Raw genomic sequence first — 18,341 nt, forward strand, 5'->3', positions numbered from 1 at the left:
AGTTGAGCTTCAAGTGTGGAATTCAGACCCCCAGTTAGTTACCCGGTCTCCATCTAAAATAGACAGAATAGGTGAGGTTGGAAGTGACCTCAGGAGGTCATTCTGCTCACCTCCCTTGCTCAAATAGAGCTGCCTACAGCTAGTTGCCTAGATGTATGTCCAGATGGCTTTTGTATATCTCCAGGAATGGAGACTCTACAACTTTTCTGGGCAAGTTGTTGTATTGCTTGGTCACCCACATAGTAAAAGGGTTTTTTCATATGAATCCTCTGCTCTTTAAGTGCCGATTGCCTCTTGAATAGATGGCATAGATGTCACTGCTCATTAATACAGGGGTTTACAACTTAAAATACAAGAAGACCTTCAATTTCTAATATTAATTAACAATTTTTTGTTTTTGAATAAAAGCTGAGGAAGAGCATGACCCCAGACCTATTGTTAGAAAACTTAGGCTGAAAAGATGTGTCTCAATATCTATTTTATGGACCACATAACCTAAATACACAAAGTATTAGCTCAAATTCATCCCCATGTTCAAGAAATTGAATCTGAGCTATGCCATCCATCAGGGAGGGTAAGTATGGGAATGAGTGGTGTAAGGCTGAGGCAATCCTTGGGCACCTGTTTGGGGCAATTTTACAAGCTACAGCCAGAGCTGTAGTCACCTAGAGCTGACTAAAATTTTACAAGCCAGAGCCAGAGCAGGAGTCAGGAGTTGGCCCTGGGGGTCTACGAATGCAGTGAACAAGAACTTGTGATTTAACAGAGCAATATTAGCATATAGATTTGCCAAAAAAACAGTAATGGACATGAGGGAATACTATTTTGCCTTGCAGAGGAAGCTAGTAGAGGCCAAGTACACAGAAATGGACATTAAATACTTAACTTTGATGGAAACAAAGAGTTCCCTGTCTGCTTTCCTGAAGGCCTAAGTGGATACCATCAGAAAACTTACATGAAAAGCTGGTGCTTGCAGACTAGCTCAGATACAACCATGATGGCCTGTTTAGCCACAAGTAGTGTTAACTATATTGGGAAAGAAAGCAGACAAAAGAGTTTTAGTACAGAGTGGTCATGGAGGTAAGCCATGTACCACACATATAATTAAAGTTGTCTGATTATATGAAATAATAACAGTCATCCAGCTATAAATATAACCATAATTGCTGGGATAGAGTATCTAAGAGATGATTTAATATGAAATTTTGCAATTTTTCTAACTTTGTAAAAGCAAGAATACAAACTACTATCTAAAAGATTCCATTGGTAACTTTGAAGGCTTTTATCAATAATATCTTTAACAGTAGTAAAATAAGTATTCATTTGTTATTGTTTTGTACATGTATGTATTGTTCAAAATGCTGTGGATGAGTGTGGAAAAATTTCCTCTTTTTGTGGCTGTCTCACATCACTTTTTTTTCAATTTTTTTTCAAGCAAAGGGAGATTTTTATAGGGCAGAGGGTGAAAAGGTAGAAGCAAGGGTAGGGAAGAGCTTGCAGGAGAAATACTGTCCAGGAGGCACCTGGGCACAGAGCACATTTCATGAAAGGAGATTTTTGTGGGCAACCAGAGGAGCTGTGTGGGGTTTTGTATTGCTTAGGTAGCCATAAAAATTTGCTGGTCAGAAGCTTTACCAGAGGAAGGACACTATGGGACTAGGGAGACATTTATTTTCTGCTATTTTTGCTTATTTTGGCTTTAGAATGGTATTTTTTTTTTTTTTTGCAAGAAAACTTAGCAATAGAGCTGTTAAATATAGCTGAAAGATTTTTATTCAGAATACTTTTAAAACTAGAAACTAAGAACTTGGGGGGAAGATGAGGTTGATTAAGCTAATTCTGTTTATTTGCTGGAATATCACTACTTACCACATGATGATTCCTCCACAGCCCTGGGTAACAAAGGCCTTGAGAACAGTAAAAACCAAGCGCATTTGGAATGAGAGCTTCAAGTTCAATTTAAGTCATCTATGGATTGTACAAAGACACCAGAATGGCAATGACCGAATTCAGGAGGTTTACTTTGGTATTGATTCAACCTGACATATCAGAAGGAACAATCCCCAGGAATGTATCAGATTCTGGTTCAGGGGAAACTCATTTCAATTGCTTTCATTCTGTTAAATGACCCTTAGCTACCAACAGGGCAACTTTACATGTATGTTTGTGTGTGTGTGTCTGTGTGCACACCCACATATGATAAGGTAGAAAAACAGCTTTTGCTTCACTTGATTCAGCTGAAGTGGATATTCAAGACAGTCTCAGACTTTTAACTTATGTGCCTTTGCTCTCGAGTGTTCTTTATAAAAATTGCTTCTTAATTCACTCAAACTTTTTTTTTCTTTTTTTTTTTTAAGCAGGGAATAATCACACAAATTCTACCAGCTCCTGACAGTGTTTTGTGTAGGTCTCTTCTGTTTAGAGTTTGCCAGATTAAAAGATATACAGCACTACATATTTCTATCACAGAAAACAGTGCTACCATCACCAAAATTTACATATTTAAAAGATATGTAAAGTAAACTAGACAGTAATCCTTATTATAGGTTCTGTATTTGAAATACTTAATTCTAACTTATAATAATACTGAAGGGGTCATCTCAGGCTGAAGAAAAATGTTTCAGCAATGTTCCTTTGTATTTTCAACAGTTGCATGTTCTGCTCTGGCAATGAGTTATCTATGATGATTGCATGTCATCTCCCATTGGGAGAATGACTCCCATCTCCCCTTCAGTAACCTCTCCCAAAAAGAGGTTTTTATTAGGTATACTCTTTTTAAATTATATTTTTCACCGTTATAATTTTTATTCCTGCCAGCCAATTCAAAGACATTGAGGACAGACAAACAGAGAAATGTACAAATTATTATCAGAAAATAAATTAAAACACATTTAATTTTCACAGGAACAAATAACATTTTGGAGGACTTCATTATTCAATGAAATATTATTACTGCAAAATTATCATACTAACCTAACTGAACTCCAGCTTTTTAAATGTAGTATTAACCATTTCATAAATACCTAATATTTATGAATATTTATACCAGCAACAAAACAGGTGCCGGCATCAACATGAATAATTTGGGTAGCAAAATTAAAATATCAGCAACCTAAACTCTTTCAGGAAAAATAAAAACAACAATTTCACACTCTGAGTCCTAAAGATAAGATTCTTTACAAGTTCTAACAGTTACAAATGAAATCTGAAACTCAGAAGATCACAGATGCAGAAACTCTCCTTATTTTTCTCCAAGACTTTTCTAATGTGTGGTTTTTAGGACAGATGCAGAGGCAAGGGTAGAGTCTCCTGGCACACAGCTGCTTGTGAGTGCAGTAGCACAGCAGCAAGGAGGGGAGTTGAACTGAGCTGAGCATTGCAATGGATGCAAGGGAAGCACCGGGCCAGGCAATAAATGAGACAGATGGCAGGATAGCACCTTACAGTGCCACATCCTGCGGCAATGAAAGAGAGCAATGAGAGCCTCAGGAGACACTTCCAGGAAAGAAATGCTCTCTGCATTTTTTTGGGCCCTCTTTCTGAAGATGAGGTCATTAAGCAGAGGTTAGAGACAATGATTTCCAGGTTCATGAGATACACTGCATGCAAGAAATCATATGCTGGGCACTACCTCTATTTCTTCCACAAGCACTAGGGAATATATCATAGAACTTCTTTTATCTGATAAAAATATTTGTTGGATATGACTATGGTGGAATTCTATTCACCCAGATCCATACACTCTCCTCTTCTAGAAATCTGTAGTCAGGCAGCAGACTATTAGAAGCTTTCTAAATTAATCTGTTTGGGAAATGAGAAATGACCAAACACAGATACATAAAAACAGACAGGAGAGGTGTGGCTCTGATTCTCCATAACATAAATATTTCATTGTGCATCATCAGCTTTCCTAATTATAAACAGCTTGAAAAAAGTAACCTTTCTGCAATAATTAGGCTCATCTACTGTAACATTGCCAAGAACACATTCATCAGACATGTAAGCAAATTAATGAAAAAAGGATAAGCATAGCATTTGATTCAGTACAACATCACATTTATAGTACTATATATTTCAGTAGTGGTGTGATTCTTTATTCTCTATTAAATACTACCTCAAAAGTGGATACTAATGATTGTTCATTGCTTTATTAAGCAGATCCACAGAATGCTTAATTTTAACAACTGTATATAATTAAATAAAAAAATCCAGATTAAGATTTCCCAGAGAAGCGACAATTTGTCTTAATTTAAAAAACAAAAACAAATCAAACAAAAACAACAAGAAGAAACCAACTAAAACCCCCCAAAAAACACCACACCAATCTCCCCACACCCAGAAAAACCAACACCACTGTTAATTACTATTGTGGCTATTGTTTTACATCCGCAGTACTGCCATACTGATGTTTTTCCCAGTGATCAAGGAGATCAAAGAAATCTGATGTCTCACAAGGGGTTTGAACTACAGCAAAGAGAATTCCTCTTAATTCCTTGTCAGTTTTTGAACACTGTCCAAATCAGATGAACAACATCTTGCTGTTCTCAATGAGACATGTGTGCAATGGGACTGATAGTCTCAGGAAATTCAGAATAAAGTAAAGAATTTTTTTGCCTTGTATATGAGTTTGACTCATGCCCAGCTCTGCAATGAATCTCCCAATTGTTCTGCAGACTTTCATGGTTTATTTTGCAGTCTCATCTCTTTTCTTAGCAACACGTTCCTATAGCTCCAACCTACTACTATCACTTTGTGCCACAGCAAGCAGTATCAGTAGAGAACATGGAATAAGCATAGACATTGAAATGTCCTGTCCTTCCTGAAATGAACTTTGTATGTCAGATCCACATCCACACAGGGCACTTGATGTTTGTTTCCACACTCTAGCCCAGCACTGTTGTAAAAAATTTGTGGTGTTTAAACTGATTGAATTGCCACCAAACTGCCAGACCACCATCTGATAGCGATCCACAGTGGTAGACATCCATGGTGTGTTTCTCTGCTGCGCTCATCTTGCTGTTAACATGATGTAGAGCTGTTATAGCTTGCATGCAATTCTTGGAAGGTGCTTTTTTTATCATCCAAAAATTCTGAGGCTGTAGCAGATCATTCCAGATTCCCATCAGAGCTTAATCCTCCCACTCAGTACTCACAGTACAGGCCCCAAATGGTTGCTTCACATGCATATTTGCTCAATGAATGCACATGAAAGTGGGTAACTTCATCTTCTTCCCCTTAGATTTTCACAAATACACTACAAAATTGGTATTTTCCCTAACAGAAACAGCTGATCAGATAAAATGCAGAAGATGGAAAAGGAACGTGTAAAGGCATAAAGGTAGACTGAAACATACCGATCTATGGGTCTAAAATCATATGGAGATTGTAGAGAACTCCAGAAAACACTGCAAACCGCCCCCAATGCAATTCACTATATGAGAGTATTGACAGCAACTTGCTCGCAAACCCTGGGTTTGAATGGATGCAGTGACAACGCAAACAAGATGACTGTGCCAAAATAGCTAATGTCAGGACTGTTGCATTTACAGAACTTCTGCTAACATGCTTTCCTACTGACAGTCAGGCATTAATAACCTTTCCATAGCCTTAAATGAAAAATACCACATGCAGATTGATAGTTCATGCAGATGCCATAGAGGCATGTAAATCACTGGGCTTCATGCTGGAAGTCTAGGAGCAGGTTAGATAAACACCTATGAAGAATGGCAGGAATATTCACAACTCTCTTTCACAGTAAATCCCTTCCACTTCTGTTTTTCTGATGATTTGGTTTAAATCAACTACTGGGCATATTGAAAAATTGCCTTTCCTATGTCTCAACTTGCAAGTTGCATGAGTCTTCAGCTCCCTGCATTGTAGAAAAATATTCTATTTAGGAGCAACAATAATGTTACATTAAATGACAAATTAGTTCTAAATATAAAATACCTGGTACTAAATATAAAATATTTGTTTACAGACTCCTGCAACACCAGTAGAAAGAGAAGTCTCACAATGGCTGATGAGTCTTTTCAGCTGTCTTTCACACACTTATTTAAGCAAGGGCATTCACATTGTGTGAGACACACCACAAATGTCTAGAGGTAAGTGGTAAAGATTCCACAGTGGACCTCACTCATGTCAAATGCACACAGGAATAGCTCACTATTCTTACCAAAACTTGCTTTTAAATTGCCTTAGACACTGGTGTGTGTCCTACAGTTTCTAAAGGTAAGAACTAGCTAAAAAATTCTTCTTCACGTTCATTATTCCTCTGTGTGGAACAGTGCACAGTGAGTTACATCTCTTACTATGCAAAAAACAAAATCTTAAAGGGGATGAAGAACCCATCAGAAAGGATACACAACAGGATCCCATATAATGCACCCTACCCATGATCTGAGATTTCAAAGTTTGTACATTTTGTGTGGTACCTGGCTAATGATTTCAGTACCTGAACATAAAAGTTCATATAAATATAAAAAATATAAAACTGCATTCTGTGATGTCAGAGCTATAATACTGCATTTCACCTGACTATGCTGTCATTTATACCCTGATACAATCTATATCTAAATACATATATGGATGAATGTATGTACCCATTCCCAAATAGGTAGCTAACACATTTCGATTGAAATAACAGAAATATACAGGAAGAAAGTTTTCCAAACAGAATTTGTAATTTTTAGAATTCATCATGCAGTGTTAATTTTAAAATATTTATTTCCATCTTGATTCTGGAAATAGGACTGAATCATTAGTATGTGGACTGGAAAGCGAATAAACAGTTTCATTAAGGAGACATGTTAGCTCCAACAATGTTTATTGGGGCAAGCCTGCGCTCCGGCTGCATATGGTGTACCTTTAAATAGGGCCGTTAAAATACCAAATAAAATGTCAAAGTCTGTCAGGTCTGGAGCTTTTATAAATTGTTTAGACTGGGGATAATTTGGGTTTCGAACATCATGCCTCGCAGATCCGGCGGCGCGGAGACCGGAGGGTGAAGGGGCCCGGGAGGAGCAGGGGCACGGCCGGGCTGGCAGCCGGGCACCGCCGGCCCATCGCCTCCTCGCCAGCCGCGCCCCCGGCCGCCCCCTCGCCGGGAGGCAGCCCGAGAGTACGCACGTGACTGAACAACCATATTAAAAAAAAATTAAAAAGAAATAAAACTTGACTTCAGAGGGAGCGCCGCCGCCCGTGGCCGCAGACGAGCACGGACTTCCCCTCGGGCTGCAGCACCTCAGCGGCGGCAGCCCCTGCCCCGGCACACCTCGGCGGCTTGCGCGGAGCCGAGCCCCGCCGCCCCCGCCCGGCCGGCGCTCCCACCCACGGCGCGCCCGGACCTCACCTTCAGCTCCCGGGAGGCCACGCGCGCCGCCAGCTCGATGACACAGCCCACCGCCATGCGCGCCGCCCCGGCCGAGTGCAGCTCGTTCCAAACGGTGTCACTGTCCACCTGAGCAAACAGCCGGCCCCGGGGGCAGGCAGGAGAGGGAGAGCATGAGAGAAAACAAACCCGTGAGGGAGGGCTGGCAGCGTGACAGCCCGTGTACAATAACATCAGTCTTCCGTGCTGGCCGGCTGAAGGGCCTTCTGGACATGGCTTTGCTTATGCTTTTTCTCTGCACGGGCTTCTCCAATGGAAACACATTCCTGTCATGCCTCGCTGCCATTCCCTGTTTAGATTTCTCACTACAAACAGTGCTACATCGGCCCGGCCCGGCCTGCTCGCCAGACGCTCCCTAAGCTGGCTGCAGAGGCGACGGGGACCTGCCAGCCCCCGGACCGTCGGGAATGTCCACCGGGAATGTCCACCGGGAACGAGCAGCCGCTGCTGCCGCAGCCCGGGCCACCAAAGCTCATCAATGGCACATCACCATTTCTTAAACAGAGTAGTAACCTCTCGTTTTGCCTTCCCAGGCAGTTGTTTATAAGCGACTGAAATTAACAATTAATTCTTTCCAATAATTTCAGCAGGCACTTCTGCTATAGACAGAAAATGGAATTATATGAAGCAAGACCCTTGCTGTATCTCCACTCTCGATGAACTAATAAGTTTTCGCTGGAAGGCTTTATTTTGTAACAGATGAACGAGGGGTTTTAAAGCAGAGAAAGTTATCTTTTGCATCTCTAAATGAGAGAGTGTGACATGTGAGCCATTACATTATAAAGAATATACTTACTATAAACGTGCCTAAGCAGCACTGCTCTACAATTTCAATCAGTGCGCTAAAACTTTACTTTTGAAATCTGTTTTAATGAATATTTATTTGCAGAAACTTATCAAAACACATAGGTGAGAAGTTGTATATCCCTATATATACTATGTATTACATAAAGCAGACAAGATGGTGTTAAATAGTCTGAGAAAGTTATCCAAAGAGACAGCCAGACTTCCTCGATGCACCATGGGAAGTGCATTTAATTGTAGCATACCGTACAAATTTATCATGAAAAGAAAAATGGTTAGAAATAGACAAAATACTGTGGCAGATGCTATTTGGATGACTTCCAAGCACACTGAGACATGTTTTCAGTTTGAACCAGAAGCTTCTGTTCCTAATTCCATTAAAAAAAAAAAAAAAAAAAGGAAAGAAAGAAATCAAGTAATTGAAAATGGATGCAACTGCTACTTGACTCTAGAAGTTCAGAGGAATTTCTCTGATTAGTCATTTGAAACAGAAAGAAGCTTGATATAAGCTTGATCTTCTCTACACCTGTCAAATTACTTTGCCATTACTGTTACAATAATATTATATTTCAAGCTCTTTAAATTATCTTATTTTTCAGTATTCTGGACCTGATTTTTCTATCATTTTGATCAGTTTTGTGTGCATGCAGCAGAACTAATGAAAATAGTTTGTCTTTGCAGTAGACCTGAATAAGAAAGCTGCAAGTTTAGAATAAACTTTGTAGTGACAGCACACTGTTTTCATCTGAGAAACTCAAAATGTTGTACAAACTCAATTAAGCATCATCAGCTTGATATGGGATGATTTATTATACTTGTTTTGTAGAATGGTAGCTTGAGACTCAAATAACAGTAGGTTTTCAAAAGATGCATGCTGATCAATACGTAATAAGAAACAAGAAAGAAACCAAGTAGTAAAAAAAGTAATGGCATTAGTTACATTAGGCAGGCCTTTAAGTTATCTTTCTGTTGCTTTAGAGGAACTGTGAATCAAATTTCACTTTTTAAGCTAATCATGAGATAAATAAGTAGAGGTCATTGGTTAAATCAATTTAATCAAACCGTAATAAAGTTTGAAAAATACTGTGCAGTATTTTAAATAAGGAAGTATCAGCAAGAGGGCTGGGAGGGAGTACTTTCTTACTATTTTCATGGCCAGCAAATTAAGCTTAACGTGAAGGAGTGGCTGATGAAAATGATTCAATGGCAGCTGCTATGTACACCAGGGCATGAGCAGGAGCAACCTGCATCCTCAAAGGGACTATGATTCATTTCCAGGAAGGCTGATTAAGTTAACATTGTAACCACAGCTTGAGAGTACCCACCCTTAAGACAGTTGTCTGCTCTGAGGCATGAGACTGCAGTCTCTCCATCCGCTGAATGCTGAGCATTGGCCAAGGTACAGCATTTATCATTTTCTGCTTTCAGCTGAGTGTGAGGAGACTGAACTGGGACAGTAAGACCAAGTATCTTCCACTGAAAAAATTCCCTCAGACCACTTGAATGACTGCTACCTTAATTTACCTGGACTGGTAGAAAAAATGGGCAATCAGGAAACAGAACAGTGTTTCCTGAGAAATTTTTCAAAAATGACCACCTAAATGAACACAGGAAATTTAGGATATTTTAGCTAATCTCTTGGGCATGGTACCTGTAATGAGTGGTAAAGTCTTAAAGCTAGGGGTAGCCACTTGAAGCTGCATACTTCAATGTACAGTTACTATAATACAAGAAAAGTAACATAAATACATTAATATTTACCTTTAAAAGGTAAATATTACAAACTTAGGTGTCAAATACTATTTAATAGTCTTGCAGAATTAAGACTGAATTTCTGAGGAACATCTCATGAAGAACAACCTGGAAGAGCTAGCATCACACAGAAAATGCTTTAGCTGTAACAACTAGAAAATGCCATCTCACTCCATTTTATATCTTTGTAAATTCTACGTATTCCCTTAAATGTTTCAGGTGTTTAAACAGAGATTTTCTTTTAGTGTTACTCAGTGTTTACTTTGTAAATTGCTGTTGAAATACAGTGGTATAAATGGCAAACCCATTAAAATTACAGCTACTGGCTGGCCCATTTGTCAGGCTGTATATGAAATGAAGCTCTAAAATCCTACTGATATGCTTTTCTTTATTTCTGTGAGATGAAATGATTGGATTTTGAGCAAGTAAAGGGAATAGGATTAGACACTGTGGTTTCTGGTTCTAGTGCATGTATATATCCCATATATCTGACAGCCTATCTATATGCTGACATGCATGAATTTGTGACAAATGTGATGCTTTCTGAATCACCGACTATGACAAAGTCAGATGGAATTTCATAAGAGGTTATTTTTGTTCAAGTGCTTTGAAGCAGCCAAAGAATTCAGTGAAAAAACCTTTCTGGATTAGGATTGTTACTCAGACAATATTAGACTAAATTTCCAGAAAATACAGAATTTGTAGCAGAATCTTAGCCTTTTTTTCTGTTTAATTATGTTTAATATTTAAATATTATTTCCATTAGGAGTCCTTTAAAAATTGTCAGGATAGAAGAATGTTCTGAATTGAACCAAATGAAAAAAAAAATTTAATGCATCAAAACATCAGTATTGAACTATGAGTATACTACAGATTTTGTTACCAAAAATCCTATCGCTGGTACAGTTCTTCAAAGCAGAACTGTGCATGATAATGCCAAGAGCCAGAGGACATGAGCCCTATCTTAACACTGACTTCCTAACACACATATGGATTTACTTCACTCCCAGTTTCCTGAATGAACACTGTAGGTTGCAGGCTTTTTTCAAGCACATCTACTATAGCTCAATCATTGGCATGTGTAGCAAAGCTAATACTCTGCAAAGCTACAGATGATAGAAATTAAGCTACCTGTCCCTGAAGTGGATGTGGAGGCATTAAAGAGGAAAGGAATGACTTAAGTAAAAAGAAATGTAGGTAACTTCTCCTGACTTGAATGAATTAATATTTCAAGCCCCATGTCTAGAAATTCTCTGTTTTGCACTACAAAAAAAAAAAAAAAAAAAAAAAAGAACTTGATATGAATGCTTCCTCTAAGAAATATCTATGTAATAATGCAACTTTAGCAATGAAGAATTTAAGCATACTCAAAACAAGCTAATAGAAAACTTGTACTATAACCCCTTTTGGGCTGGAAAATTTATTTTAAGGAAGACTGACTGTAAAGTTTGAAAATTACCAGCTTATGCTCTGCACAGGTTGTGGCATATGTGAAAATGGTGAGGAAAGATACAGCAATATACCTGAAGGAGAGATTCCTTACTTCAATATCTTTCTGAAATCACTGCAGTTGACAAAACTGGAAATGTTCCTTGTCCTGCTGTTTAAATTTATCTGGAATCTACCTCAGGGGGCAAAAAAGGAGTGTGATTAATAATCCTAAAGCATTTCTAAATAATTGCTTTTTCGTTTACATGTCCTTCCCAGCTACAACACCTCTTCGTTCCTCATCTTCTATTAAAGTCCTCTTTTTCCAGAAATCTCCTGGGATCTGCCAAGTGGTCATTGCATCACAGCTCTGCTGACCAGAGATGCTCACAATCTGACTAACCTTTCTGGTTTTTACACCCTGCATGATGTATTCACATGTGTGAGTTATTTCCTAAATTATTGGTAACTCTGAAGTTGCCTTGAATACATCCACAGTGAAAACTATATGACAATATAGCCCAAGCTACTGCTTTGGGATGAATCTAAAGCATCCTAGAATTTTTCTCTCCCCATTCCTCCTCCCACCCACAAACACACATCTTTTGATTTAATGTAAATTCATTTTCTGCAGTGGAATTCTGATGTTACTCCTAAGAGGAATTAAAAATACATTTAATTGCTCATCCTGCTCTAGATTATCTGCACAATTGTTGCTATCATTAAAATCAAAACCTGTTCTCTTAGAGATACCACACATCCCCAAAAGAGACACTCATTTTTTTGACAAAAGGTCAAAAATGCAATTTGTCATCTAGTTGTTCATGGAAATTTTGACCTGTGATTCTGCTTGGATAGCAGTCATTGTATTCTATGTGTCCAATATTCTGGACAACAAGAAGTTCTTTACAGTAATTTGAAAGGATTCTTTGCTCTTTCTTTAAAAGAGTAGAGATTGGTCTCAACTGTTCTTGGATGGAAGTTAGTTAAGTATGCATTTCAAATGATACATTTCAGCACAGATCTAGAAAAACAACTGTGTTAAAAAAAAAATCTGTCCTTTGATATAAGTGGTTCTAATACTGAGAAGTAAATTAAGTCTGGTCAGCTCACAATAGTGTAGCTATATGCAGTAAACAAACTGATTAAGAACCTGAGACAAATAATACTGGATAATACTGACTGATACTGAAATTTTAAAAAATCTAGATGTTTCAGAGCAAATTCCTGTGTTTTAGCTTTAAAAGCATTCAGAGTCTCACACTCTTTCACTTATGCCAGAGTATAAGTGTTTATGTTTCCATTGCTGGGGTTTCTTGAATATACTGGCATGAAAATAGAAATTAAATATTTTTCTGAATTGTTTCAATCTCTAAAAATTGTGTGGCATTTTGGTATCACTTCCAGCAAGGAGTCTGTCATTCTTAGAGGCAGCTGGTGCCAGCTAATGCTGCCACATAAGTTTGCAATATTTTGCTTCTGACCGTGAGCAGTGCAGCTTCCCAGGTGTCACGCTCATAGCTCTCACCTCCCACTCTTACAGATGTCCTGGTGATCATTCATCACCTCTGTGATTTCCACCAGGAAGCCAAAGTCCTCAACGTGCTTCTCAGCTGCTGTTTCATCTCACCATGACTAAAGAAGCGAAGGTGTGCACATCATCTCCAAGGAACAACTTCTAATGAATGGCCTGTCAGCCATGTCACTCGTTAAGGAACAAAGGAAAAGAGGTTTGCATGGCTGACGTCTTTTCCATAAATTCCAGATACAGGAAGTGTGTAAAAGTGTACTACTTTAGGAAAAATATGTACAGTGTGCTTCCTTTATTTTTACTGCTATTGCAGCTGAATCAAGGATTTTTTTCTGTCAAAGGCATTTCCAGCTGTTTTGATGTAAAATGCCTACCATAAAGAGTACCCAGAATAGCAGCTTTGCATATTTTCTTGCCTACCAGTGTGATTTACAAATTATTTGTGAAGGGCATGTGATCTTTAGGCTCCAGCAGGATGAACAGTTCAAACAACCGCCACAAATCATTGCTTAAACAAAAACCATGGAACTCCTTTAGTCTTACATTGACTTCTGTGTTTGAATAATTCCAGTAGGAGAATTTATCAGTAATAAGATTTATGGAAAAGGACTTCTAAAAATAGTTTCAAAGGCTATTAGTTCTAACCCCAAAAGTGTCTTTCCAGGCTTTCCGCAAGAACAAGGAATGTGGGCAATACACAAACCATTGGATGTTAGGATACTTAACGTCTTTCAAATTTTACCTGCCAATAGTGAAATAACATGAAAGAACAATCAAAATAAATTTTCAGAAAATATTAAGTAAAAAATTTAATTATTAATTAAATATTGAATGGCTAGTAGAGATAGTGATGTTGGTAGTTATCCCCTGATTTAAATGCAGCATGCCCTCTGTAAAAATGAAATTAATCTTAAAGTTTGTAAAAAAAAAATTCAATGTGAGGTCTGTATTGGGAAAGAAATAGCTTTGCATTCAAAATGAGAAGCAGAAAAAAATCAGGCTACGTCAAGCTGAAGCTTGAATACAACAATATCTCAAAGAGAAATAGCTATACTTGGTTTCTCTCTTAAACTAACTTTTATGACAGACATCCAGAATCTCAAAGGTCTCATAAAGCATATATTAGACACTGTAAAGGATCTTAAGATGTTAGTGAAACACTGATGTGTGGATCATTGATAGGGGCAATGGAGGGAGGATAGTGTGGATTAGATGTGGATTAGATCTTGTTTTTAGAAAAAACTCATAAATAAAACACTTAGGCCCAGATTCAAGTCTCAGATATGTGGCATATATCACCAGATGCTTGTAAAAAATGTTACCACACTTTCAGGCCTAGCCCTAAGTAGTCTATTAATTTAACTTGACATTTGCTTTAGTATTTAATGGGTTAGTGTGTGAAAATGCATGTGCAACTGCCTTCTTGTGTTTGATCTTGCATTTTCCAGGGGTTTGTAGACAAGGAGATACAACAATGTATAGTTGGTTGTAATGCATACAGTTACAGAAAATGCAACTTCTTTGTGCAACATTCAAGCCTTAGTTTTGAAAAGTTACATCATTTACCACTGACCACATTTTTATTCCAACATAACATTTCATCTTTCTGCCTGGATGTAGATGATCTTTATGTTGGAGGCCACTGTGGGACTACACTAGAACCTGGTGTTCATTCAGATAAACAACACATGAACATTTAGTCTTCAGAGAGCGCTTCTGTCCATCCAGGAGTTAAATTCTGTCAATAAACACATTATACATTTTTAAAAGTGCAAATGTGAATTCTTCTTTAATTACAGAATTATCAAATCCATATGTGTGTATGTGATAAATTCTGGGAAAAATGAATAGTAGTAATAGTAGTAGATTGGATATGGTACTATTCCACTATTTATGCACTTAACATACCAGTGGATATTTTTCTATCTCTATCTCTATCTCTATCTCTATCTCTATCTCTATCTATCTCTATCTCTGTCTCTGTCTATATCTATATCCATATCTATATCTATATCTATATCTATATCTATATCTATATCTATATCTATCTATATCATATATATATATATATATATATAAAATCTATATCCATATCTATATAATATATCTATATCCATATCTATATATCTATCTATATCTATATGTATATATCATAATCTATATCATCATCTGTATCATCATCTATATCTATATCAACGTTTTTGTTTTGGCAAATACGAATCTTCTTTGCATAATGTTTGCCTTTGGCAACACTATAGTTTTTAGAAAATGCAGAAAATTAGGTAAGGCCTTTAAAGATCTAGCTTTACAGTAGTTCATTAATTTCCCAGTAATTTTCTGTGTTCCATATAATGTATATTTATTTAAAAATTTAATCTGGTTGAGTAGCAAGGGGAAACCATCCTTTGTTAAAAAGGGTAAAAAAAATAGTTTGAGACACCAAATTGTGTATTTGATGTGTTGTGAGATTACCACGTCTGAGCTTTTTATCCTTGTCTGCTGCAGTAAAAGCAGCCTGGAACTATTCTAGAACATTGTCTTGTGCCTGCAGCAATACCAAGGAATTATGTCTCTCAGCTAAACAGTTTGACCTCTCACAAAACATCAAGCTCTGTGGTAGATGCCACAGGGCCACCTCAGTGCCATGAAAGAACAAGAATTGGATTAAGTATATGCCCTGTAATGTGAAGAAATTTTTTTGGGGGCAATGGTGTTGATATGATAAATGTGGCATTCTCTCCCTGCCCAGGAGATGCTGATGCACTTCCCAAAGCCAGAGATGGTTTGTGTATCTCAGTAAAGGAAGGGTGGCTGTTTTCTGCTGTGATCAAGATTCATCTTATCATACTTGTTTGGTTTTTTCCCTAAAATCAGTGTGCATAAAATTTGAAACTTAGTTGTTTCAAGTCTCCGTCAATAAAGGAAATCAAGGCCCTTCAGTCAGTTCTTCTGCTCTTAGGTAGAACATCTGCTCTACTGATGCACGTGGCTTTCTAATGCCAGTACATAAAGCTGGACAAGGGAATCTTCAGAGACCTATTGTTCTGGACTGCAAGTTAATTAAATGTTAGTTAAATGTTAATTAAATTAATTCTTTCTATTCACTATTTTTTCTTTAGACAAACTTCCAGCTCTGGCAGGGTTCCATCCCCAGTGGTCTTAAATTGCCTTGGAGTGGTACCAGGGTGGCCTTATTGATCACACATTTTTGTTGACCTTTGCAGAAAATATCACAGTCACACCATATAACTATGAGTCCTACATAGTCTGCAAAAGATGTCAATTAAAGTATAATGTGCCTGTTTTTTTGATTAAATCTTGGTATTTCTTTAGGGGTGGTATAGCTGACAGTTTTAGGAAGTAAAGAAGCCCTTAGTTCCTGGGAGCCTTCTGTAGTGTGCTCCAAAATGTTGTAACTGGCCAATTTCAGTAGGTTAATGAGTCAGGTAAATAATTTAAAATATTTGATGAATACATTGGTAGCATGGTATATTAATGATTTCACAATGGAAAACTTAATATTGAGTAGATGAACTTATAGGAATTTCAGATTGCTTTCCCAAAACTAGGAAACAGACACACTTTTTGTTGAGATGATTATATCTATTGTGGTCCAGCCTGGAATATAGGGAAAAGGCACAAGTTAATTCTAATATCTGTATGGAGGGGTTGGTTCATGTCAGTGCCCAGACTATGGACAGTCTAATTTATTTACTGACACATTTGTGTACAGGTATAAGGAAAGATACCTAAGCAGCCCAGAACCTAAACTTGCTACAAGAAGACAATGCCACTGTTAATATTTTCTTGATTTTTATGCTGTTGTACCATGGTAATGGAACCAGTGTGGTACCATTAGCTCTTACAGAAAAAAGAGGAATGAAGAGTCATAATATGTAAAGGCTGAAAATTCTTCCTGGGCACAGACTGAGAGAATTGAGGGGAGAATGAGAAGCAGCAAAACCCAATTTGTTTCTTGGATAACGTACTAAACTTGTGTACTAGTAAAATCTTGGCTTTCTTATTGCTTTTCTTCCTGTGTGGTCAGGACAAAAAGCAGCACTGTCAGCTGCCATAGCAAGGAATGGCAGGAAGGAATTTAACATTCAGAAAATACGAATGGTTTGTAAGTTTTATAAATATATTGATAGATTCTATAACTATAAAATTCTTCTCTTGGTAATTACAGGCCAAATTTCTGATATGAAAGATCCAAGTCAGTCAAAACAAGACCAGCTAATCTCAGCAGAAGATATTGTTTCTGTTTTACTTCTGTAACAGCAAAATTAGAGGAAATGCAATGGACATTCCATATTATTTACAAGCCATGCTTAGCTATTCAGATGGCTTGATATTTAGCCCAAGAGCCACTCTGTTTAGCTCACTAAACATTAATTTTTCTGAAATCTGTTTTTTTGCAGGGCAGCTTTCCCCCCCAGATCCTCCTCTTGCAATTTAAAGTTCTGACTACGCGTTACAGGTTTGGAGCAGTGTCTTTGGTGGGGAGGATGGGGGGAGAGCAGGGGGGATTGGATAAGTGCCCAATTTTATATGATAAAAGTGAAATTCTCTTCTGTCTGCAGGACAATCCCCAGGGAACAACGTATGAAACCCAAACTTAAATAAAATCATATCCTGTTTGCAAACATCATATTCCCTTTGCTTCTCAGTAATCTGGACCCATAAACCCCAGCACAGCTTGAGAGCCCATTCCTCATCTAAACAAATGCCATAAGCCCCTTTATACTTTTACAACCATGTCAGAAAATAATATTGACTGCCAATAGTGATGTGATGGGAGTTGCCTCCTCTGAGCCATAAAAGAAGCAGTCTGTTATCAATTTCTCTAAATGCATCAAGGGAATTATGGGTCGGTTCAGTTCCAAGTTATAAATGACAATTCAAAAGCCGCAGAAGTGTTTGAAGCTGGGAGCCGATGATGACATTATCATAAAAGCCTGCTCGTCTTTGCTTTTGTGGGGTTTTTTGCCTATCAACTGGACAAAAAAATATGGCTGAGAAATGACTTCAAGATTTCTTCACACAGCAGCAGGTCAAACAGGCAAGAAAACAATCACTATTTTTAGTGACAGACTGAGACAAGGAGATGAAACTTACTCCCATTAAAAGTAGATTTCTGCTTCTCTTATTGTCATTTTCACAGCACAACAAGAGAGGAATTGCAATAGATGGATACATTGGTCATGTTATAGCTCTAGTGGCTGTTTACAGATGAAAAATTGTGGAACGGTCTGACAATTCACAGAACCAAAATGTAATTTGTGATTACTCTCCCCACTTGGCCACTTCACCTGTAATCTACCCACCTCTCCTGGAAAACTTTTCACATTCCAAGACTCTGACCAGCTGCAAGAAACCTTCTCTTTTTATTAAAACTGCTGGCCATAGATCTGCTAGTCTCTCTCCAACACAAAG

The 18,341-nt window shown here is 37.8% G+C and overlaps 1 protein-coding gene across 13 annotated transcripts in view; it reads right to left on the reverse strand.

The window, feature by feature from the left end:
- Nucleotides 1–18,341, reverse strand: part of HDAC9 (histone deacetylase 9) — a 458,209-nt gene that overhangs the window by 106,212 nt on the left and 333,656 nt on the right. For all 13 annotated transcript variants that reach the window (XM_077787618.1, XM_077787599.1, XM_077787612.1 and 10 more), the window contains one exon: nucleotides 7,352–7,459. In XM_077787618.1, the coding sequence (XP_077643744.1) occupies nucleotides 7,352–7,459 (108 nt within the window). The remainder of the gene's footprint in view (nucleotides 1–7,351; nucleotides 7,460–18,341) is intronic.

The sequence above is a fragment of the Lonchura striata genome, chromosome 1 (assembly GCF_046129695.1).
Source record: "Lonchura striata isolate bLonStr1 chromosome 1, bLonStr1.mat, whole genome shotgun sequence".
NCBI lineage: Eukaryota > Metazoa > Chordata > Aves > Passeriformes > Estrildidae > Lonchura > Lonchura striata.